The sequence below is a fragment of the Trichomycterus rosablanca genome, chromosome 18, assembly GCF_030014385.1.
Source record: "Trichomycterus rosablanca isolate fTriRos1 chromosome 18, fTriRos1.hap1, whole genome shotgun sequence".
NCBI lineage: Eukaryota > Metazoa > Chordata > Actinopteri > Siluriformes > Trichomycteridae > Trichomycterus > Trichomycterus rosablanca.
Genome location: NC_086005.1, coordinates 4,024,766 through 4,051,779, shown reverse-complemented (window position 1 = coordinate 4,051,779; position 27,014 = coordinate 4,024,766). Strand labels below are relative to the sequence as shown.

The 27,014-nt window shown below is 42.2% G+C and overlaps 1 protein-coding gene across 1 annotated transcript in view; it reads right to left on the bottom strand.

The window, feature by feature from the left end:
* Positions 1-42: 42 nt before the first annotated feature.
* Positions 43-27,014, bottom strand: part of lrrtm4l1 (leucine rich repeat transmembrane neuronal 4 like 1) — an 81,953-nt gene continuing 54,981 nt past the window's right edge. Inside the window, exon 3 of the mRNA XM_063014293.1 lies at positions 43-108. Coding sequence (XP_062870363.1) covers positions 43-108 — 66 coding nt within the window. The remainder of the gene's footprint in view (positions 109-27,014) is intronic.

The window sequence follows — 27,014 nt, the reverse complement described above, 5'->3', positions numbered from 1 at the left end:
AGCCTGTGGATAAGTCACTGGTGGTTACGTACGTTATTCTGGCTAGTGAATCGTGGGTAGGTCTCCGATCCAGGCACGAGGGAGCGGTCGGGGACACATGTATTCACTCTGAAACAAAGAAGAAGAGGAAAAAAACACAGATATGAGATGATTAATCAAATTCGCAGCTTTAGGTGATTCCCTACAGCTTTTATATGGTGAAGAGAGAAAATAATTACAGCAGGGTTAATTATAGGGCAGGAGCTAATCTGATCGCGCCGGCATGCATGATAAGTTAAAACAGAGCAGCCCGGCAGCGAGGCCGATGATGGACAGGCGGAGAGTCTCACGAGTGAAGCGAACTCCCCGAAACGCGCAGTACGATGGCATGCTAGTCCGAGATCACTCTTTAGATAATTATTAAAATGTCGATGAATGAATTAAGTCCTTCGATCTTTACCGAGCGACCTTGCCTGTGTGAGCTCTTTATCTTAAATGGATTGTATAAAGTCTCTTGAATACCAATTTGGGACACGAGTGCAACGAATCTCAATTACCCCCCGAGTTCAGCCCAGGTGTACCGCCTCATGGACTACAAAACAAGAGCGAATTTAAGGCTGATCTTTACAAATGTTTTAGTTAAAGTATTTTTATTGTTAAACTTGAACCTACACGCAAACAGTGACCATCACACATTACATACAAACACCATATAGAAGCACTTTGTAGTTCTACAATTACTGACTGTAGTCCATCTATTTCTCTACATACTTTTTTAACCTGCTTTCACCCTGTTCACACAGAGCAGGTATTATTTAGGTGGTGGATCATTCTCAGCACTGCAGTGACACTGACATGGTGGTGGTGTGTTAGTGTGTGTTGTGCTGGTATGAGTGGATCAGACACAGCAGCGCTGCTGGAGTTTTTAAATACTGTGTCCACTCACTGTCCACTCTATTAGACACTCCTACCTAGTTGGTCCACCTTGTAGATGTAAAGTCAGAGACGATCGCTCATCTATTGCTGCTGTTTGAGTCGGTCATCTTCTAGACCTTCATCAGTGGTCACAGGATGCTGCATGCGGGGTGCTGTTGGCTGGATATATTTTTGGTTGGTGGACTATTCTCAGTCCAGCAGTGACAGTGAGGTGTTTAAAAACTCTATCAGTGCTGCTGTGTCTGATCCACTCATACCAGCACAACACACACTAACACACCACCACCATGTCAGTGTCACTGCAGTGCTGAGAATGATCCACCACCTAAATAATACCTGCTCTGTGGTGGTCCAGTGGGGGTCCTGACCATTAAAGAACAGGGTGGAAGCAGGCTAAAAAAGTATGTAGAGAAACAGATGGACTACAGTCAGTAATTGTAGAACTACAAAGTGCTTCTATATGGTAAGTGGAGCTGATAAAATGGACAGTGAGTGTTGAAACAAGGAGGTGGTTTTAATGTTATGCCTGATCGGTGTATACAACATCCAAACAGCTTTTTTGAGGTACACTTGTCAGCGCACTTTCAGATGCAGTTTCAAGCCTGGATAGAAACAGGAGGGTCGTGTCAGGAAGACCATGCAGCGTATAAATTGTACCAAGCGTGGTATGTGGACCAGATCCACTGTGGCAACTCCTAAATACAGGAGCAGCTGGAAGAAAAAAAAAGTAATTTGCCTTTTACAGCTATTTAACAGCATGAAAAGGAGATTTTTTAATGTTTTACCTCAATGATTTCTTATTAAAACAGTGAGACAGGTGCAAATTAAAGCTGGAACGTTTGTTGAATGAATAATAACATGTTGAGACATTAGGGGTGTAAAATGAGATGTAACGTGAAACTGCTGAGCAGGGTTGGACACACACACACAGACGTTCTGAAATTTTAGGATTTATTAAAAGGAACAAACAGACAAAACGCATACAGTAATAATCAAAACAAAAACAATAACAAACAAGGTAACCAGAGGAGCTAGAGGCGAACAACAGGGATAAACAGGAAGGGCAGCTGAAGCCTAGTGGTTAAGGTACTGAACTAGTAATCCAAAGGTCGCTGGTTCAAGCCCCACCACTGCCAGGTTGCCACTGTTGAGCCCTTGAGCAAGGTCCTTAACCGCAAATTGCTAAGACAATACACTATACTCTCACAGTACTGCAAGTCTCATTGGATAAAAAATAAAAAAGCTAAATGCTGGAAACGTAAATGAACTGGGAACACACACAAAAAGAACAGAGACAGAACTGACTAACCCAATGCTAAGCTTACCTATGACTAAACTAGGTTTGCCACTTATGTCAAAAAATGGGATATTATTATACTGATGACCAACAGACTATTTTTGCGGTTTGCCCTCGTGTTTAATCAAAATTTTAACTAAGCATGTGGAACAGGTAGCAGACCAGGGTTGGGGTAGTTTTTTTATCCAGTCATTACTGAAGTAAGATAGACGTTTAATTTATATATATACAGTGTATCACAAAAGTGAGTACACCCCTCACATTTCTGCAGATATTTAAGTATATCTTTTCATGGGACAACACTGACAAAATGACACTTTGACACAATGAAAAGTAGTCTGTGTGCAGCTTATATAACAGTGTAAATTTATTCTTCCCTCAAAATAACTCAATATACAGCCATTAATGTCTAAACCACCGGCAACAAAAGTGAGTACACCCCTAAGAGACTACACCCCTAAATGTCCAAATTGAGCACTGCTTGTCATTTTCCCTCCAAAATGTCATGTGATTTGTTAGTGTTACTAGGTCTCAGGTGTGCATAGGGAGCAGGTGTGTTCAATTTAGTAGTACAGCTCTCACACTCTCTCATACTGGTCACTGAAAGTTCCAACATGGCACCTCATGGCAAAGAACTCTCTGAGGATCTTAAAAGACGAATTGTTGCGCTACATGAAGATGGCCAAGGCTACAAGAAGATTGCCAACACCCTGAAACTGAGCTGCAGCACAGTGGCCAAGATCATCCAGCGTTTTAAAAGAGCAGGGTCCACTCAGAACAGACCTCGCGTTGGTCGTCCAAAGAAGCTGAGTGCACGTGCTCAGCGTCACATCCAACTGCTGTCTTTGAAAGATAGGCGCAGGAGTGCTGTCAGCATTGCTGCAGAGATTGAAAAGGTGGGGGGTCAGCCTGTCAGTGCTCAGACCATACGCCGCACACTACATCAAATTGGTCTGCATGGCTGTCACCCCAGAAGGAAGCCTCTTCTGAAGTCTCTACACAAGAAAGCCCGCAAACAGTTTGCTGAAGACATTTCAACAAAGGACATGGATTACTGGAACCATGTCCTATGGTCTGATGAGACCAAGATTAATTTGTTTGGTTCAAATGGTCTCAAGCATGTGTGGCGGCAATCAGGTGAGGAGTACAAAGATAAGTGTGTCATGCCTACAGTCAAGCATGGTGGTGGGAATGCCATGGTCTGGGGCTGCATGAGTGCAGCAGGTGTTGGGAAGTTACATTTCATTGAGGGACACATGAACTCCAATATGTACTGTGAAATACTGAAGCAGAGCATGATCCCCTCCCTCCGGAAACTGGGTCGCAGGGCAGTGTTCCAGCATGATAATGACCCCAAACACACCTCTAAGACGACCACTGCTTTATTGAAGAGGCTGAGGGTAAAGGTGATGGACTGGCCAAGCATGTCTCCAGACCTAAACCCAATAGAACATCTTTGGGGCATCCTCAAGCGGAAGGTGGAGGAGCGCAAAGTCTCGAATATCCGCCAGCTCCGTGATGTCGTCATGGAGGAGTGGAAAAGCATTCCAGTGGCAACCTGTGAAGCTCTGGTAAACTCCATGCCCAGGAGAGTTAAGGCAGTTCTGGGAAATAATGGTGGCCACACAAAATATTGACACTTCAGGAACTTTCACTAAGGGGTGTACTCACTTTTGTTGCCGGTGGTTTAGACATTAATGGCTGTATATTGAGTTATTTTGAGGGAAGAATAAATTTACACTGTTATATAAGCTGCACACAGACTACTTTTCATTGTGTCAAAGTGTCATTTTGTCAGTGTTGTCCCATGAAAAGATATACTTAAATATCTGCAGAAATGTGAGGGGTGTACTCACTTTTGTGATACACTGTATATATTTAGTTTTTATGCATTTCTCCCCTTCATCTCCCTTTTTAGCACGTCCAATTGCCCAATTGCGTCATGCTTCCTCTCCACCAATATGCCAATCCCCACTCTGATCGAGAAGAACGAAGCTAACCCACTGCCCCTCCGACACATGGGCAGCAGCCGTATGCATTTTACCACCTACACTTTGACGAGTGCAGTGCGGATCAGCACTGTGTACAGAGAGACACACCCTGACAGCACTCTTTTCCCGTCTCTGTGCAGGCGCCATCAATCAGCCAGCAGAGGTCATAATTGCATTAGTTATCCGGCTTAATATCCCACCCCTATCTGAACAACTGGCCAATCGTTGTTCATGTGGCTGCTCAGCCTGGCCGGCGGGCAGAGCTGAGACTCGATATGATGTATGCGAGACCCCAGCTCTGGTTCCAGAGTGTGCTTTTGCCGCTGCGCCACCTGAGGGGCCGTTTCATTTTCTTTTTGACTGGCCTGTCAGATTCAGTACATAGTCTCATCTTCGTCTTCCATCTCTCCACACCTGTTAACAGCCTTTCCTCAAGAATAACGTTACCATTAATAAGCAGATTTAACACAATTCGCTATCGATAACCGCTGCTTTAATGCCCAACTCCTCACTCCACAAGGACCCTTAGAAAGCTATCTGATTGACTTCCTGATAAAACATGGGAAGCAACAACAGTATGCAACAGAAACGCACAGAAAACCGGAACATTGAGTGTCCTCGGGAGAGATTCTGACTGTTAAAAGATCCTGGGAAAACCGGGACAGGTGGCAACCCCGAAGCTAAACACTTAACAGGTCCCTAATCTAAACTAATCTAACCTAAACTGGAACAGAACAGAACGTGTCTTACATAAGCCCTACACTAACATCTAAGCTAAGCTAATAAAACAACAGAATACAGACCCGGGTAAGGACAGGAGCACAAACAGGACAAGCCAAGACATGCACAAAAACATACAGACTAGCTAGAAACAATACACACACATACTAAACACAATGACCAACAAGGGAAGACTGAACACAAAGGGTAACATACACAATCGAATCATGGACACAATGGAAACAGGTAAAGGTGTTAAAACAATGAACAAATCAGAGCCAAGGGGCAGAAACTGAGGGGGTTTGTAACACAGACAAAAACAATCAGTCCATGTGACAAGCGACAGCAAAGACCTACATTTTAAAAGGTGTCCATATAATCATCAGCTGGACTTTTTAAACGTTAAGCTGAGCATACCATTTTGCATCGTGTACACTTCTGCTCCTGCAGATAACGCCAACCACAGAGCCGTTCTGATCTGGTTCTGTTCCTGTTGTTAACGTCCTTTTCTATCTATAAGCTCTTGTAGTACTCAGAATAAATAAAGACATCTCAAACTCTTGTCTCACAAAACCTCTTGTCTGAGTGCTTTTCCCTGTACAGAATTCACGAGGTTCCTGCTCTCCTAATCTACGTCTAGAGAAGGGACGTCTGTGTAGGCTGCACCTAATATTCAGCTTCCTTTACAAGCAGAAAAAAACTACATAGGCTAACAGTCTATAAATATCTAAAGCCTGTGACCTTCTATTCTGCTCATATGTACTTTGAGAAACTCTGGTCAGTAAAACACAATTCATTGCTGCATCTACAAATGCAGGTTCCAATTTTAGTGCACAAACTACAAGCTGCAGATCATTTATATAAGACAATCAAGCTTGTTTTAGCAAGAAAATGCCAAGCTACATTCTGCATGTCTTTACAGAAAGAAAGCAGGTGCTACATGTGCTTGAGTGGCATGCCTGCAGTCCGAACCAGTCAGCTATTGAAAACCTACAGCACATTATAATTAAGGCCCTACCTAATTTATGGCCAAAAAAATTGCATCATGAACTGTGAAATGAGCCTTTTCCTGTGTAATATGCAATTTGCTGTGAAATTTTAAGGTTTGTGTTAAAGTGCCCCACGTTTACTGGTTAATTTGCACTATGAGACGGTCCTAGCAATCCTACGGCAATTCAGTTAGCAATCACTTAGTCAAAATGTCCAAGATGTCAAAGTGTAAAGCAGCTAAAAACACGACTCGGGTAAGTGAGTTTGGAAAACTACCAACCAGTAGGACACAGAGGGGGGTCAAAACACTGAGGAGTATTTTCATTAACATAAAGCCTCGCAGTGTTGCTGGATGTTCTAGGTTTACATTCAATTATTAAGGTAGCTGTGCTGTGTATTATAGCTTCTATTTTTTCTATCACTCAATTTATGAGTGTAATTTAATGACTGCTGTGCACTTTTCTTTATAAATCCATGAAATCTGTGATTTTTGAAAAATGAGGTCCATGAAACTAAGCACATTTTTAGCCCATAAGCCCATAATTTAATAATAAAGCACAACATGTGACCATGGATCCTAACCCCAGAGTGTTTATCAGCTATGTTACATCAATCACAACACAAAATGGGAACGAGTTCCACTTCTACAACTACAATAACTGCCGTCCTCAGTTCTCAAATTAGACTACGCCATTATAAACATGTTAAAAGGAAAAGGTCAAGTAAAATGGTTAAATGTCTGTCCACATATTTACTATAGGGTTTAGGTCAGGACTTCAATCCTTGTGTTGTTTTAACATTCTGTATTTACTTCCTCCGTCCTGAGGGTCAAAAATGACCTAAATAAAAAAAAAAAACAAGCTGTCACTCATTATAATCTGTGTGAATATCTGGGGTCACTTCAGGAAAAGTCAAATCTCAGGTTGAAATAAGATTAAGAGGATCTTATCTGCTGATGATCATATCTGTGGGTAATGTTTGCCCCTTAAGACAACACAGGGTTTATGTAGGACATTTCCAAACCCAAATTTAACCTGATTTTTAAATTTCAAAAACAGATTTGACGTGTTTTGGGCCAATTTGTAAAATTCCGCTGCACTTCTCTAACAGTTTATAATCTTACAGTATTAGCTATATTTGTTTTGCTGTGCCATCCAGTCTCTCGCTCTCTCTCTGTGCTGTTTGTTTCCTTACACTCATCTGTTACATTTAAAAGCAGTTCAACCTCATTGTTTTTTCACAGCAGGCAGTCTGGCTGTGTCCCAAACCACAAACTACCCCAATAAATAACGGCGTGAGGGAAAACATGTCTTCAACCACTTTTGTTTTGTGATTTAATATACGTTCAGTGTATAGATTCACTTCACACTTGTAATGTTATGTTATGTTGGTACATTTCTGCACTTTTGAAGTCTGTGTTTATAAGCATAAACAAAGATCTCAAAATTCAACTGATTAATCCATCCATCCATCATCATCCATCCATCCATCATCCATCATCCATCCATCATCTATCTATCTATCTATCTATCTATCTATCTATCTATCTATCTATCTATCTATCTATCTATCTATCTATCTATCTATCTATCTATCTATCTATCTATCTATCTATCTATCTATCTATCTATCTATCTATCTATCTCTATCTATCTATCCATCCATCTAATATTAGAACTTAGTTGCAGAGTTGTTGCCATGTTTTTATCATAGTTGTTTCATTTTGGCCCGTTTCTTTTGGCCAACCATCTTTAGCCTCAGCTGGCGAAACTTTACTTCACTTTTATAAAATCAGTTTTGTTATTTTGGCTGGATTGGAGTGGGACAACCAAGCGCAAATGACCAAGTGTCAATAATTGTATACCTAAAAAGTGCAACTATGTGGTAGGAGTAGCTCATAAAATGGCCATAAGTGTTCAGACATACAGAAATTAAGCTAAAATAGTTGCTGGTGGGTGTTTGTTTTAACATTATTTTTATGAGAACACTGGTGGTATCGATCCACACTGACCCATCACTGCACTGCAACTTCTCCACATCCTCCACTGGAATTTCAACCTTTGCGTTCAATAAAAAAATAAAATCGACTAAAACATAGTCACGCTATTAAACAAAGGTCAGACTTAATGTAAACTACAGATTTTAACTTTACTTAGCTTCATACAAATAAGTTAAAAGATAATAACATTAAACATTAAAACCACCTCATTGTTTCTACACTCACTGTCCATTTTATCAGCTCCACTTACCATATAGAAGCACTTTGTAGTTCTACAATTACTGACTGTAGTCCATCTGTTTCTCTGCATGCTCTGTTAGCCCCCTTTCATGCTGTTCTTCAATGGTCAGGACCACCACAGAGCAGGTATTATTTAGGTGGTGGATCATTCTCAGCACTGCAGTGACACTGACATGGTGGTGGTGTGTTAGTGTGTGTTGTGCTGGTATGAGTGGATCAGACACAGCAGCGCTGCTGGAGTTTTTAAACACCTCACTGTCACTGCTGGACTGAGAATAGTCCACCAAGCAAAAACATCCAGCCATGGGCAGCATCCTGTGACCACTGATGAAGGTCTAGAAGATTACCAACTCAAACAGCAGCAATAGAAATAATACCTACTCTGTGGTGGTTCTGTGGGGGACCTGACAGTCAGTAATTGTAGAACTACAAAGTGCTTCTATATGGTAAGTGGAGCTGATAGTGAGTGTAGAAACAAGGAGGTGGTTTTAATGTTATAGCTGATCGGTGTATATAAAATGAATATAAAACATGAATCTGTGCTCTAGATTTAACATTTAGAGGTATTACAGTATATACAATAGTGGTGTTGCACCAGTATGATTGCACATTTGAAATAACTTATTGCACTTCAGTACTTGTAGATAGACACTACAGCAGTGTAGAAGCGTGATGTTTGTTCAATTCAACAACTGCACTGTAGAACTTATTCAGTCACAGAAAAAAAACAGTGGTGATAATAAAATCCCACTCATGACGTATAGTACACGTCATTTACCAGTGTAAATCTTGGTGTTTCAATAATCTCCAATTAATAAAAAAACCTGTGCTTGATTATTATAAATTATGTTTAAATAATTACTATTGAATACGGTTTCGGTTTCTCTTCTCACAATCGAAAGCCAGGAAAAGGAAAAAATAACCTCAATAAAATCCAACTGTTGAATCCCTTGGCTTCTCTACAGACCTTTTTAGTTGGTGCTTATTATTCTTTGTCAGGTCTCTCAAAAAATTAGGTGCAATTATCAGTCCTCTGTCCCTGACGGCAGTCAATGTGGATACAATTTTAATCACCGAGATGGAGGCGAGAAAAAAGAAAAGAGTTCACAGAAAGTGAAGACGTTCCTTTGTGTTTTCTTTAATGCGAAATTCTGCTCTTCACTTTCTGACTTGGCACAGAGAGAGAGAACGAGAGAGAGAGAGAAGATCTGATCTAAATCCTTCTTTTAATCGTACTGGGGCTCAAGTGGCTTAACAAGCGGCCCAGGTGAAATCCAGGTTTAATTGCACCACAGCGCAAATAAAAAATGTCCTCAAGGGGGAAAGAACCGTCTCAGCGTTTTTAACTTGGGAAAGTATGAAAGTGTTATTCTTTATTTTTTACACCAGAGCTTATATAACACTGTGGGAGTTTTAAGGTTCGGTGCAGTGAAAAGGTCACGGATGCTTCAGGCGCAACTTTGAATTGTAATGAAAGCGAACCTGAAAGCGATGCTACGGCCGGTCTGTTTCGCCCACAGTGCTAACGCGCGGCTGGTTTACCCGTCCAGCTCACGCACAGGCTTAGAAAACATTGAACGTGTGGCGGTACATGTGTTTGAAATAGCGGACGGGGGATGCGTGAAGTCGGTCGGGGTTACAGATGTGATGAAGATGCAGACGCCGGGTGAAAAGTCACAGAAATCGTCTCGCCTCGTCTCTGTCACGTGATCTGGATTCAGCAATAAATGCAATACACATTTATTGTACAAAATACACACCACTACCGTAGGGTGGTTGTAGCCTAGTGGTTAAGGTACTGGACTAGTAAGCAGGAGGTCACTGGTTCAAAACCCCACCACTGCCAGGTTGCCACTGTTGGGCCCTTGAGCAAGGCCCTTAACCCTCAATTGCTTACACATTATACTGTCACAGAACTGTAAGTCGCTTTGGATAAAAGAGTCTGCTAAAATTAAAAAATGTAAATGTACTCTGTCTGTAAACCTGGTGATCTCTCTACACAGACACATTTTACGTCATCCTACACTCCCGAGAAGAGGGCGTGTCTAAATTCTTAGATACCATAAAATGCACCTACTGAGGCGCCTTAATTCTGAGTGATAATCTGACTGAATAACGAGGGAGCGTCCGACGCTTCCTCAGTGCTGAAGGCAATCCCAGCATTCAGTGCAGCACAACTTTTCTTACAAAAGATTACAAATATGCTAATTAAATGTGGAGCAACCAACGGAGTTCTTTTCACATGTAAAGAAATTCTAATTAATTTTTATTTGTATAAAGGTGCACAAGTGACATTTTTATTTTTTGCATTTTCTCCCTTTTTCTCCCGATTTTTAGCGTGTCCGATTTTTACCTGATTGCATTATGCTTCCCCTCTACTGGTGCTGACCCTCGCCCGATTGTGGAGAGCGAACTGACACACGTCCCCTCCGATACGTGAGCAGTACCCGACTGCATCTTTTCACCTGCACGAGGCGAGTTCATATGCAAATCGGGCCTGTGCACGGATAGCCACACCCTGATCAGCATTATTCCTCTACTCTGTGCAGACGCTATCAATCAGCCAGCAGAGGTCGTAATTGCATCAGTTATGAGGAGTCCCTATCCGGCTCCCTAACCCTGTATGAACAACAGCCAAACGTTGTTCGTATAGCCGCCCAGCCCAGCCCAGCCAGATGGCAGAGCTGAGATTCGATGCGATGTGGCTATGCCACCTGAGCGGCACAAGTGACATTTATTTGTACATTCGGGCTCGTCAGGGACAGTTTAACCGTTTTCGGTACACAGAGGGAGACGTTAGCTGGTGTGCTAGCAGGTTGTGCCGCCTCAGCCCATCGCTTTGAATGGCCTGAGGCTAACTGTGTTAGCTTAGTAAGCTAACTGTCTAAGTAGTGCCTCTAAATAATCTGCCTTATGAGTTCCATGTCTTATTAGAATCCTCTCTACTGAGGCAGCTGATCAGGTAGGTAGCAGGCAGCAAGACAGCTCACAATGCACAATATGCTTAATATCTCTGCTGCTATATAAATTCTACACTGCTAATTGCATATCATAATATGTTTTTACCTCACTTATTATTTACTCAGTACCATGTACCTGCCACACAGGGCTAAATGCCGAAACTGTAAATGTAATGTAACACTACACTGGTGTTTGGTCACGTCCCCCTCCATTACTTTTAGATTACAAACGTCTCTTGTATTTATTGAAGGTCCTCGTATTTACTGTACTGTTTTTCTGTGTATATTGTATTGTCCTGGTCCTGGAGGAACGTTGTTTGTTTCAATACGTACTTGTATAGACCTGAAATGACAATAAAGCCTCTCTTGACTCTCTGCTGCTCCTGTTTTTAGGTGTCACCACGGCAGACCTGGTTCGAATACCAGACTTTACGTCAGACGCTTTTCCTGATGCAACTCCTCTGCTTCTCTCCAGGTTTGGGACCGGCTGAGCTGTTTTGACAGTGTTTTAGCCTGGAGCTCATCAGTGTATAAACTAAAGGTATATTAAATATAAAAAAGCTATTCTGCTACTGCTTGAAAAGTAAAGAAAACACACACACACACACACACACACACATAAATCTAACATGATGTAATGACTTAAGGAAACAGAGGCCGGGTATACTGATGCCAGCTTTGTTAGATCTTAGATCTAGGCAAGCCATAGCCTAGTGGTTAAGGTACTGGACTAGTGATCAGAAAGTGGCTGGTTCAAGCCCCACCACTGCCAGGTTGCTGCTGTTGGCCCCTTCAATTGCTTAGACTGTATACTGTAATGTAAGTTGCTTTGAATAAAGGAGTCTGCTAAATGCCGTAAATGTAGATCTATCTGACTGATAGACTCACTTTTAGAGAACGAGAAGAATGCCCGGTCGTGTTACATCTGATTTCAATCCTAACACAGACAACACTGCTTGTGTTAGCAAGTGTCACTCATACATGATTATCGGACAAACCCCTGACCTACACCTTTCACTAAAACCATAAGTGCCAAGGTGCTTGGGTGGCACAGTGCTAATGTAATCCAGCCTACCATGCTGAGATTTCGGGCTCAAAGTCAAATCTTAGCTCTGCTATCAGCCGGCCCAGGCACCTACACAGACATATGATTGGATGGGACAACAGCTGAACAGGGTTTTATTATAACTGCTGCATCGATGGCACCTGCACAGTGAGACCGAGGATAATGGGGAGCAGTGCGTGACTCTCCATTCACGATACAGATCTTCGTATGAACCTGCCTCGTGCAGGTGAAAAGAGGCAGTCGATACTGCATGTATCTGAGGGGAAGTGTGACAGATGCACTGTCCACTCTATTAGACACTCCTACCTAGTTGGTTCACCTTGTAGATGTAAAGTCAAAGACTCATCTATTGCTCCTGTTTGAGTTGGTCATCTTCTAGACCTTCATCAGTGGTCACAGGACGCTGCCCATGGGGCGCTGTTGGCTGGATATTTTTGGTTGGTGGACTATTCTTTTTTTTTTTTTTCCTTTTTCTCCCCCTTTAGCGCATCCAATTGTCCAATTTGCATCATGCTTCCTCTCTGTCTATGCCGAACCCTGCCCTGACAGAGGAGATCGAAGCTAACCAACATCCCCTCCGAAACACTGGCAGCAGCCGGATGCATTTTTGCCACTCACACATTGATGAGTTTGGCGCCACCTAGCGTTGCATGCGGAGAGACACACCCTAAGGGCACCCTCCCTCATCTCTTGTGTAGGTGCCTCTTAATCAGCCGGCAGAGATCGTAATCGCATTCTGACAGAGAGACCCACCCCCTCCGGTCTCCAATCCCACCCCCCACCTGAACAACAGGCCAATCGTTGTTCATATAGCCGCCCAGCCTTCGACCGGCTGAAGGCAGAGCTGAATTCGAAACGACGCACTTTCAAAATCCAGCTCTGGTTGCAGCGCGTGTTTTTACCGCTGCGCCACCTGAGCGGCTGGTTGGTGGACTATTCTCAGTCCAGCAGTGACAGTGAGGTGTTTAAAAACTCCAGCAGTGCTGCTGTGTCTGATCCACTCATACCAGCACAACACACACTAACACACCACCACCATGTCAGAGTCACTGCAGTGCTGAGAATGATCCACCACCCAAATAATACCTGCTCTGTGGGGGTCCTGACCATTGAAGAACAGCATGAAAGGGGGCTAACAAAGCATGCAGAGAAACAGATGGACTACAGTCAGTAACTGTAGAACTTCAAAGTGTTTCTATATGGTAAGTGGAGCTGATAACATGGACAGTGAGTGTAGAAACAAGGAGGTGGTTTTAATGTTATGGCTGATCAGTGTATCAAACCTGAAGATGTTGAGCCACCCACAGTCAAAGTTTTCTGTCTATAAAAAGCATCACTGGTGCGTTTGGCGGGTTCAGGTGAACGCAACGCATTTCAAATGTGATCATTATAACCCAGCCATTGGAAGGTGCACTTGTCAGTGCCTGCCCCATGCCGGGCTAAAAATAAGAAGGCTTGCATCAGAAAGGGCATGTGATATAAAAACTGTGCCAATTCAGGTAGGCGAAACAGAATGAATCAGCTATGGCGACCTCTAAATACAGGAGTAGCCAAAAAAACCCAGTAATTTGGCGTGCATGTGCAGAGTTTTTGTGATATGGTTTACATTTTATCATGCACATGAAAACCCAGATATATGATAAACAGTCTAATAGCACTAAGGCTAAGTTTAGACTGCCAGATTTATCCTGTTCAACATGTGATCAAGGACTGAAGTGACCAAACTAGATCTGCCTGCTTGTACTGTAGTCATGTACACTCCAGTAGCCAGCACGGTTACTATGGAAATGATGCAGAATCGTGTGGAGGAGGTGAAAGACAACCAGTCGACTCGCTACCAACATGGATGTTTCACAATGGATTGCACTGATCGGGACCCAGTCATGGTTCTGAACGTACCTGCTGCCTCCAGTCACGAACATGTCGGGTGTAGAAAGTTGCACGTGTCATTTGTGAGAATGACTGGATCAGACACAGAAGTGCTGCTGGAGTTTTTAAATACCGTGTCCACTCACTGTCCACTCTATTAGACACTCCTACCTAGTTGGTCCACCTTGTAGATGTAAAGTCAGAGACGATCGCTCATCTATTGCTGCTGTTTGAGTCGGTCATCTTCTAGACCTTCATCAGTGGTCACAGGACGCTGCCCACAGGGCGCTGTTGGCTGGATATTTTTGTTTGGTGGACTATTTTCAGTCCAGCAGTGACAGTGAGGTGTTAAAAAACTCCAGCAGCGCTGCTGTGTCTGATCCACTCATACCAGCACAACACACACTAACACACCACCACCATGTCAGTGTCACTGCAGTGCTGAGAATGATCCACCACCTAAATAATACCTGCTCTGTGGTGGTCCTGTGGGGGTCCTGACCATTGAAGAACAGGGTGAAAGGGGGCTAACAAAGCACACAGAGAAACAGATGGACTACAGACAGTAATTGTAGAACTACAAAGTGCTTCTATATGGTAAGTGGAGCTGATAAAATGGACAGTGAGTGTGGAAACAAGGAGGTAGTCATAATGTTATTCACGATCGGTGTATGTTCATAATAAAGTTGCATTCACAGCAATTCTATTCGAACAAAGTTCTGAATGACTTATATAAAATATACACAGCAGCCTACACACTTTTTAGTGGATGTGTGTGTGTGTGTGTGTGCGTGTGTGTGTATGGGCATTGTTATTCAAATAATATGTGCTTTATACCAGTGACTTCTGCTAGATCTGCTAACCAACGTCCAGCAGAGTCCTCGTCTGTAATGTAAATGGAAATCAGAGCGTCCACTGATTTGTACTTCAGTGATAATGACGATATTGTGAGCTGAAAGAACAAAGAACTTCTTTGTGTTTAAGTTTGATTGAACAGCAAGAAAAGAGATGATAAGCTGCAGAAATAACAATTCCAAGATCAGCACGAGCGAAAACGACTACAGTTTACTGTTAAACTGTAAAAGCTGTGAGTGAGTTTGCTAGAAGGCCACAGATCTCTGTAAATAAGGTCAATTACATCAAATGTAAACTGCATGATAGCATTACTTCCCTTGATATTCCAGACACTCCTTGAATTGTTTTCACTATTGCAGTGTTGTGGCTAACTTATGTACAAATAATTGAATGTCATGCTGTACTTTAATATGTATTTATTTTTTATAATTTTCTTCATATATATATATATATATATATAATCATTATTATTATTATTTTATTTTACTATTATTGTCATTATTATTTATTTTATTTATTTTTTATATATATACATATATATAATTTTTTTAGTTATTTATCTATTTTATTATATATTATATATTATTGTTTTATTTTATTATTATTATCATTATTATTTTTTTAATTTTTTTTAATATATATTATTTTTGTAGTTATTTATTTATTTTATTATTATTATTATCATTATTATTATTATTATTATTATTATTTTATTATTATTATCATTATTATTGATTTTATTTATTTATTTTTTATAGATATAATTTTTTTTGTTATTTATCTATTTTATATTATTATTATTATTATTATTATATTATTGTTATTTTATTATTATTATTATTATTATTATTATTATCATAATTATTATTATTATTATTTTTTTTTTTCTCTTTCCTCTTTCGCTTAAGTCCACTTCTCTGTGAACGGAGGGGGGCTGTTGAAGTAGGTCCAATTGGGAATCATTGGGGGGGGGGGGTTGCGGTGTGGCAACTTATAATAATTTGTAATAATATGTAAATACAACACTGTGGTTGTTCATATTTTGTCCTGTCCTTTGTCGACTGTACTGCAAAACCTTAATAAAAAGGATGTTTAAAATGTCCACTGCATGACTCTGATATTAACATAAATAAATAAATGAAGTTGGGACAATAATAGGAGAGTCAAATGCAAATAAAAATGCAGTGTTCCTTATCTCGGTGACAAACCGTCTCTAAGTGTTGTAAGAAGAAATGGCAACATAACAAACTGGTAAGGGCGGCACGATGGCTCGGTGGGTAGCACTGTCGCCTCACAGCCAGAAGGTCCTGGGTTCGTTCCCCAGGTGGGGCGGTCCGGGTCCTTTCTCGGTGGAGTTTGCATGTTCTCCCCGTGTCTGCATGGGTTTCCTCCCACAGTCCAAAAACATGCAAGTGAGGTGAATTGGACATACAAAATCTGCACTGTGTATGGAGAGACACACCCTGAGAACACTCTTTTCTCATCAGGTGCCATCAACCAGCCAGCACGTTGAGTCCCTATACGGCCTAATATCCCACCCCTATCTGAACAACAGGCCAATCGTTGTTTACGTGGCCGCTCAGCCCAACCGGCAGGCAGAGCTGAGATTTGATACGATGTATTCGAGATCCCAGATCTGGTTCCAGCGTGTGTTTTTAGGGCTGCGCCACATAAGCGGCCTTTGGCAGATGCTTTTATCCAAAGCGACTTACCATTATGACTGAACACAGGCCCAACAGTGGCAACTTGGCCGTGATGGGGCTTGAACCAGCAACCTCCTGATTACTAGTCCAGTACCCAAACCACTGATCTACCACTACCCAAGAACATGCAACTCCACACAAAAAGGACCCAGACCACTCCACCTAGAAATCAAACCCATGCCGCCCCTATTTGGCACCATATCTGAGTTTACGTGGCCTGTAAATCCAGAACGGTCCTGCCAAGCACAAGCGCCATCTCGACCAAGCTAACAACAAGGATGAAGCGGTGAGAAAGTAACAGCATTTTCTGACAGAATCACATGAGAGCACCCTGACCTGAACAATCACAAACCCGTGACTTCCTGTTATCACGCTGGCAGACAAGATGTACAGTGTTCGCGCCAAGCTGAGCTGAGTAACGACCGGGCGACTGGGCAGCGATTGTCATTAACCTTGTATAACATTACACATTTCTTACTGTTTCGTTTTCATTAAACGTTAAAAAAAGTAGTTCCGACCCTCACGAGGCGGCCGGGACAGGCAGTAATTAGATCATAACTGTGTGGTTTAATTAGCCGAAGATAAACATGGCGCAATTAGCGTGCGCGGTGTCAGGCGTGTAGAAAAGCTGCAGGGCGACATGTCAGGCTGAAGCCGTCCCCGCTGCGTCTGCTCCCGTCCAGGGCGCCAATTATCTCATTGTGTCCTCTGGTTGACAGGCGCTCTGCCACCGGGCTGCATTTCCTCCCCCGTTTTGTCGCAGGTGTAGAGGAATTACGAGGTTCGGATGTGCGAAAGCTTTTAATGAGGCTTTAGCTCAGCGACTCGCTATTAAACGCGCTTTACGTTGAACGTCATAAGGTCCGTGACTGACAAGTTGGGCGAGTGACCTGAGGAATGTGTTTAACAGAAGGAGAGAGAGAGAGGCAGGGATGACAAACAGTCCAGGGAGGCGAGATGGAAGGAGAGAGCGTGGGTGAGAAAGCGATATAGTGAGAGCTTTGTGTTAGCACGGATGCTCTGTGACTCACTGTATGACAAATGACACTGAGGTTCCCGCGGCACCGACTTTCTCATTTCTTCTGCTTTCATGATGCAGCAGACGTGCGAGGCCTGGTGTTTTGTTTGTTTCTTCATTGCTTACGTCCGAGCTCAGACGCAGTATTCAGGTCTGCAGAGGCTAATCGTTCTTTTTCTTATGAGTTTATAAAGTAAAGAAATATATAAGTTGGCTAGTTACAATACTAGTAAGTCCTACAGTAACCAATACAGTAAGTCCTCTAGATGCAAACCTTCAACTACCGAACTGTTAAAGATCTGAACAAGCGTCTTCAATAAATATAAATCAGGGGGTTATCCTGACTGGCCCAGTAAAAACCCAGACCTAATCCCAATTAAACTGATGAAGCAAATTGAGAAAAAGCTTTTTAGTGTTTTTAGAGCAAAAGCAAAAAAGGTCATAGAAAATACTGAGGCCCAAGCACCAAGGGCATGGGTTTGATTCCAGTACCACAGTGCTCTGGTGCAAAAACACCAATCACTTACACCAAACTTAATGAAGTAACTTAAACTATTAAACAGACTTACACAAAACTGGATCTGTATAGAGACCGAAACATAGCAGTGTACAGATGCATGCCATCCAATCTGCCAGAGCTTAAAAGGATCTGCCATGAAGAATGAGATAAAGTGCCCAAATCCAGCTGTGAACAGCTTGTAGAGACGTCTCCAAGAGGAATGGCTGCTGTAATTGCTAGTGCTTAATTTACATTTACATTTTCGGCATTTAGCTGACGCTTTTATCCGAAGCGACTTACAGTACTGTGACAGTATACTGTCTAAGCAATTGAAGGTTAATGGTCTTGCTCAAGGGCCCAACAGTGGCAACCTGGCAATGGTGGGGCTTGAACCAGCAACCTTCTGATTACTAATCCAGTACCTTAACCACTAGGCTACAACATGGCTACTAGCAGTGCCCATTTCCATTTCCATTTCATCAACCGCTTGATCCTGGTAAGGGTGAGGTGCCAATCTATCTCCAATCACCAATCTATCGTGTTTTTAGCTGCTTTACACTTTAACATTCTGGAGATTTTGACTAAGCGATTGCTAACTGAATTGCCGTAGGATTGCATAGTGCAATAAACGTGGCACTTGAACGCTATGTGAATAAAAATGTTAAATCACTAAACACAAACATTAAATCACAGCAAATTGCATGTCACATAAGAAAAGGCTCATTTCACTGGTAGGGTCTTAGTTACATGTAATTGTACCACATGTATGCGAACATTTACACTGGACTCAACTCATTTACAACAAACACAGATTCATCATATTTTCGTTTTATTTCAGGCACCTCATTGTACCCCTGGACTTATCTGTTCCAGTCAGGGGTTTGTGTACGACGCGACACTTCTTGTATCTGCTCTGTCGGAGACTCGGGACTTAAGGAGCTTAAAGATGCTACACTCAACCTTTCTAATGAGCTTCTTGCAAACTTCCTGCAGACTGTGATTTTAATTAAGCTGCAATTAAACTGGAGATTTCCAGGATTTAAATGTGTTCCTCAGTACGACAGTTACTACTTTTTATTAATATAAGGAGCAAGGCCGGTTTTTGCAATGAAAATGGCTGTAATGCTTCTCTAAATGCTTAAAAGTCCTGAATAGTTTGTGTCGGGAGTCTGGAATATTTTATAGAAAAGCTTAAATAAAAAAATTGAGGGATGAAAACATATAGTAATGCAACATTCTCCTATACCTCATATGAGTAAAAATAAACCAAACTTATAGCAAAGTTAACATTTAAACCATTTACATTAAAAAGCAATGCACAAAGATGCTTAACTTGGTATAAAGAGCATGAACCTCTGAGCAACAAAAAAGGCAATACAGTCTAACTAGTCCTTTGCCATGTGTGAGAAATTATTAGGACTTTTGTAAATTGGGTTTTGCTCGGTTGAGCCATGGCACACAATCCTAAGATCACCATGCACAGCATTCACAGAGTTTCTTAAGTCCTAGATGCCTACTGTCCTGCACAGTTTTATGGGTTTAAAACTTGCAGTGCACCTCAGCCTACAGAATTCGACGGACATAGGATCATCTGATCATAAATCTGCAAAATGGTGTGTTGATAGACTCATCACAGCCTGTGGTTATTAATGAAATAATAAAATAAAATAATAATAAGAAAATCTGAGCTTAACTGCTACTTAGAAGATGAAAAAAATCCCCATTTGTCACTAGTTAACTGCTCGTTTTGCTTTTTTTTCCAATCCGATGGCATTTGCTTTGTCCACTGTTGCTGACCTCCATTCCTGACAGAGGAGGGCCACCCCAATACCATCCAAATACGTGCTGACTGGAGGTACCTTAATCCTTCCTAAACAGCCGTATACAGCCGAATCCATCATCATGCCTGAATGGAATCCCTGCAGTCATGTTTCTGTAGGAATGGAGACTGTTAGAGCAGCAAAAGTCAGACCCATTACATATAAAAGCACGCCCACGACTCTGAATGTGTTGTACAGGAGCTGATTTTACGACCGGCTGTAGGTTCCATCTCCATTTGTGATGCTGAGTTTGATTTATGAATCTTTTATGAAGTTTTATTGGACTCTATTGTTTATTATCACTTCTCCGTCTGATATTTTGCTGCCAGATTGAACGCCTTGTTAAATTTTATTACCTTGGGTTTTTTTTACATCCAGGACATGAGACAGTAATTACAGCAGGGATCCGTTGCTTAATAATGAAAGATGATTAAGCATTCATGGATGAGCCAGAACATTAGAACCACCTGCATAATGTCAAAAACAGCTCTGACTTGCTGAGATCATGGACTTTACAAGACATGAATGGGGACTCTGCTCTCTCTCTACTGTATGTCTCGAGGTGAATCGTCCTACAGTGCATCCTGGTGCCAACTCTTCCAGCTGTAAACGATCCACATGTGTCCAGCTGTCCCTGTGATCCGCTGGACAGTGGTAGCCTAGTGGATAAACCTTTGAGCTAATAATCAGAAGATTGTGGGTTTAAATCCCAGCTCTGCAGTACAGCCACTCTTGGGCCCTTGAGCAAGGCCCTTAACCCTGTCTGCTCCAGAGGTGTCATGCAATAGTCGATGCTGCGCTCTTACCCCAACTTCCAAACAAGCTGGAATATGCAGAATAGACATTCCGTTGTACTGTACATGTGTAGATGTATATATGACAAATAAAAAGCGCTCTATTCTATTCTATTCTATTCTATTCTATTCTATTCTATTCTATTCTATTCTATTCTATTCTATTCTATTCTATTCTATTCTATTCTATTCTATTCTATTCTATTCTATTCTATTCTATTCTATTCTATTCTATTCTATTCTATTGACCTTCTTGCATTGCTCCGATGTCCAGTTACAATGCCTTATGGTTCTGATGGTTGAATGTCACCCAAAAATGGCAACAAAAAGGTTTGACATGGATTACAAAGTACTGAAACACAAGTGTCACTATACACAGTCAAACAAGCTTTACACATTTACATTTTCAGCATTTAGCAGACGCCTTTATCCAAAGCGACTTACATTACAGTGACAGTATACAGTCTGAGCAATTGAGGGTTAAGAGCCTTGCTCAAGGGCCCAACAGTGATAACCTAGCAGTGGTGGGGCTTGAACCAGTGAACCTCTGGTCACTGGCCTAGTACCTTAACCACTAGGCTACAGCTGGCCCTGTCATCGGCTTTTCTATGAAGCAGCTGTATCCCAGTGATTAAGGTACTGAACTAGTAATCGAAAGGTTGCTGGTCCAAGCCCCACCACTGCCAGGTTGCCACTGTTGGGCCCTTGAGCAAGGCACTTAACCCTCAATTGCTTAGATAATATACTGCCACAGTACTGTAAGTCGCTTTGGATAAAAACGTCTGCTAAATGCAGAAAATGTAAATGCTGCACCTAAAATCAATCACCTTAAAGCTTTAATAAAGTGTGTTGCATTATACAAAGATAAATAAAGAACTCTATAGATGAGAATATTGTTGTCAGGTTAAATAAGTATCAAGGTGGTGGTGGTATTATTCTCTCAGGCCATTTTGCTGAAATCACAACTGGTGGAACAGTAGAGGTGGATTACCTTAAAATTCCAGAGTCATGGACACACTATAGTGCTCGAGTTGAATGTGACTGGACTTCTTTTTCAGGTTCTTAACCCCAACTCCACTGAACACATTTGGGATGAAGTGGAACATACAGTAGTTTGCAAGCCTCACAAACTTCCTACAGACTCTTGGGAAAACAAAATCTGGAGAAAAGCCGTTTCAGAAGTGTCCGAAATATTAATGACCATGATTTTGACCAAAAGGATGTCCAACAAGGTTATGACCAAGAGTCATGGACACACTGGAGAGCTTGAGTTGAAGGTGACTGGACTTCTTTTTTATGTTGTTAAAGACATTTCACCTCTCATCTGAAAGACTTCAGTTCCAGATATTTAACTTCTATTATATCCAATGATACAAACGTTCACTGTTCAGACAGAGAAGACAGATGGGTAAAGGATGTCCAATTAGCCACCTAAAAAGCATCTTCCCTGGGTGAGATCCCTTCCTAGGTGGTTAAACCCTTATTCACACTTTGTCCATTGTGATTCAAATGACACACATGATGGCAGGGTGGGGCAACACCTTGTTCCTTGTTAGCCTAATGAACGCAGGGTGGGTCAGTGACCACCTCCAAGTGACAACCCCACTAAAAATGACATACCTGGGACTCCACATCAGCTTATAGAACTGATTAAGCCTTTTCGATGAAAGGTGAAAGGTCTTCAAGAACCTAAAAAAGAAGTCCAATCACCTTCAACTCGAGCACTCTAGACCATGAACACGATTGACTTCTTCTAATTACTTTGCTCAGGCATTTTAAATTAGACCATAAGTTAGTACCCTTTCATGTACTAGCATGACTGTGCACAAGCCGGGTCCATTAAGACAGAGTATGACGAGTATTTGAAACGCTGTGGCTTACAGAGAACCCTGACCCCAACTCCAACCCCAAACCCCAAAAGTTTGTCCAACAAGCTTATGATCAGGAGTCCACATCATTTTGTCCGTGTACGGCGTTTGCTGGAAAGAAGCTTGAATCGGTTCTTAAACAGAAGATTTTCACATGCCGATCAAACCGACGAGATAAAATAATGCAAGCTACAGAATTCACAAGGCTTCTGTTTCTTTAGCTCTTAATGCCATGGGAAGACATTTTCCCTTAAACTCCCATCAGTTTTGAACTGATCTGACATATTTATGCAAAAATGATGTGCAAAACCCCAAAAGAACCCCATACCTCATGAAGAACAGAGAGAAAGTACAGTGAAAATGTATATATATATATATATATATATATATATATATATATATATATATTTATATACCAGTCTGCCCGCAGTCTTTATGTGCAACTTGCAGTAGGGAGCCTGCAGGCTACGAAATACAAGCTTCATGTCGACCCTCTTCTGAGCTTCAGCCTTTAATAATTCAAACATTTGCAGAGGAAGCAGAAGTGGAGGTGGGTTTTTGTATTCCATACAGTTCATAATCAGTACTGAACAAGGACTCGGGAGATTTTTACAGTGCTTGCTTGAACTGAATAGTAGCCAAAGTTGATAGGACGGGGCAGTGATGTAGTGGAGTCTAGTAGCTCCAATCCGTCTCATTAATGAAATGGTAGCATCAGAACTTTTTAAACTACTAGTGGGTAATCATGTACAAGAAATGATCAAAGGCTCACTAACTGGGACGGATTGTTTCAAAATGATTTGAAATTACAGCCAAAAAATATTTCAAGTGCAGTTATGAGTCAAGCTCAACAACAACAACAACAAACATGTAGGAATCTTTTCAAAGCTTAAATATACACTGATCAGCCATAACATTAAAACCACCTTCTTGTTTCTGCACTCACTGTCCATTTTATCAGCTCCATTTACCATATAGAAGCACTTTGTAGTTCTACAATTACTGACTGTAGTCCATCTGTTTCTCTGCATGCTTTGTTAGCCTGAAATATGATTATTCAAAGCTGGACAAAACTGTCGACAGTCGAGCAAGCTTTACATAGGCATGGGCTTAAGGGGCCCATCTGAGCATCCATACCAACATATTTTTCCAGTTTAAGGTGACAGTTTGGGGATTCCTTCCAAAGACACTACAGCTCTGTTTGCCGTTTAATGAGCTCAATTGAATAAACTCTATTTATACGGGCACAGAGAATTCCCCTGTTCTAGTGAGTTATAATACAAAAGAAAAATGTGAAAACCATAAGGAAGCCACATTTAAATGTATGTAAAATGCGTGGGTTTAATGATTAAGTCAAAAACTAAAAAGAAATCCCACATCTGCAGTGACACTCTGTATAAGTGAAGCTATCTGGACACTTTCCTAACCACCGAGCTGTCTATAGGTGTCACGCCCCTGTGAACAGAACACGATCGATGAAGATTGAACAAGTCTGGCGTGGAGGAACTCCCGTGGCCTGCACAAAGCCCTGATCTTAACCCTTTTAAACATCTCTGGGATGGATCGGATTGCCATTTATTCCAGCGGACCGGTCATTTAATCCAGCGTCAGTGGCTGACCACACAAAAGCTCTTCTGATTGAATAGGCACAACTTTTCACCTATAAAAAGATCAAAGAATTGTTGGAAATCGTCCCAGTACAGCGTAGGCTGATAAGGCCACTAAACTGCGGGGTCCGTAGTTTTAAGACAGAGGTGATATTTATTCCTGGAGATCCGTCTCCAACCCGAGACCTAGTCATCTCCCGGATCAAACCATCTGAAACCTTGGTGTTGTCCTGGACAAGATCAAGTCGGTTCCTCCTCTACAACATCAAGAAGATTCAGTCGTTTATCTGATTGAAGCCACTTCTATGGAAGCCACTCAGATTCTTCTCCAATCACTTGTCATCTCGAGTCTGGACTACTGTAACTCCCATCTGGCAGGTGCCCCCACGTCCACTATTAAACCCCTGCCTGGTTTTCAACCAACCCTAATATTGCCATATCACCCCACTGCTGCCAATTCATCACACAATTGCTGCCACATCATCACCTCACTTCTGCCACATCATCACCACACTGATGCCACGTCATCACCCCACTGCTGCCACATCATCACCCCACTGCTGCCACATCATCACCCCACTGCTGCCACATCATCACCTCACTGCAGCCACGTCATCACACAATTGCTGCCACATCATCACCTCACTGCAGCCACGTCATCACACAATTGCTGACACATCATCACCTCACTTCTGCCACATCATCACCTCACTGCAGCCACGTCATCACACAATTGCTGACACATCATCACCTCACTTCTGCCACATCATCACCTCACTGCAGCCACGTCATCACACAATTGCTGCCACATCATCACCTCACTTCTGCCAATTCATCACCTCACTGCAGCCACGTCATCACACAATTGCTGCCACATCATCACCTCACTTCTGCCAATTCATCACCTCACTGCAGCCACGTCATCACACAATTGCTGACACATCATCACCTCACTTCTGCCACATCATCACCTCACTGCAGCCACGTCATCACACAATTGCTGACACATCATCACCTCACTTCTGCCAATTCATCACCCCACTGCTGCCACATCATCACCTTACTGCTGCCACATCATCACCTCACTGCCGCCGCATCATCACACAATTGCTGACACATCATCACCTCACTTCTGTCGCATCATCACTCATTTGCTGTGTTCTGTTCACTGCCTTCTTGTGTCTGAACTAATTTAGTTCAAAACAATGATGGACCAGCTTCAATCTACCTTAGAGGACTCATAAAATCCTGTTCTGTACCATGCAAGTCTCGCTCGTCTCGATCCTTCACTCAGAACTCGAGGAAGACGGGCATCAGGGCTCTTCTGTACCAGCAATCAAGTGGTGGATTGAACTTCCTTTGTCTGTTCCAACATCTGAGTCTCTCACTGTCTTCAAAGTACGATTGAAGACACGTCATGGTAGTCTAGAGTGTTTGAATTGGTTCTTGAAGACGTTTCACCTCTCCTTCGAAGGGCTTCAAAAAGTCCCAGTGTTTACCCTTCAGTGGGGTTGTCACTTACAGGTAGTCTTGGGAGTTGTTGCCCCATCCTGCCATCATGTGAGTCATTAGGATAGATAGATAGGTAGATACTTTATTAATCTCGAAGAAAAATAAGGAAGGATTGCAAGGATGGAGGTGTAAATTGGGGTTAAACCACCTAGGAACCACCTAGGTCACCTTTAACTCGAGCTCTCCAGGCGATGATTAAATACCCTCATCACCTCTTTACTAAGCACTTCAGCTGAGAACTAACATGCACTTTCTAATCCTCTATAACATCTCTCAAAAATATCTTCGGTTCTAACAGGGTTTCAGCAGATTCATGTTCTGGAACTAGGAAAGAAAGATGAAAGATTTCTACACTCACTGTCCATTTTATCAGCTCCACCTACCATATAGAAGCACTTTGTAGTTCTACAATTACTGACTGTAGTCCATCTGTTTCTCTACATACTGTTTTAACCTGCTTTCACCCTGTTCTTCAATGGTCAGGACCACCACAGAGCAGGTATTATTTGGGTGGTGGATCATTCTCAGCACTGCAGTGACGCTGACATGGTGGTGGTGTGTTAGTGTGTGTTGTGCTGGTATAAGTCAGACACAGCAGCGCTGCTGGAGTTTTTAAATACCGTGTCCACTCACTGTCCACTCTAATAGACACTCCTACGTAGTTGGTCCACTTTAGATGTAAAGTCAGAGACGATCGCTCATCTATTGCTGCTGTTTGGGTTGGTCACCTTCATCAGTGGTCACAGGCTGCCGCCCATGGGGCGCTGTTGGGTGGATATTTATCGTTGGTGGACTATTCTTAGTCCAGCAGTGACAGTGAGGTGTTTAAAAACTCCATCAGCGCTGCTGTATCTGATCCACTCATACCAGCACAACACACACTAACACACCACCACCATGTCAGTGTCACTGCAGTGCTGAGAATGATCCACCACCTAAATAATACCTGCTCTGTGGTGGTCCTGTGGGGGTCCTGACCATTGAAGAACAGCATGAAAGGGGGCTAACAAAGCATGCAGAGAAACAGATGACCTACAGTCAGTAATTGTAGAACTACAAATGGTAAGTGAAGCTGATAAACTGGACAGTGAGTGAGTCACAGCACCGTTCCAGATCCACTGGAATAAAACTACAGCTTCAGCTCCTCGTCCGTCTCTGCTGCCTCACGCTGGTTTTGCCTTCAGGTCATGTTAGACAGGACGTCCTACAGGAGCTGCTCAAGCCAGACCTTCCATCCATCTACATATCAATCTATCTATCTCTCTTTATCTGTTCTCTTGTCTGTCTATCT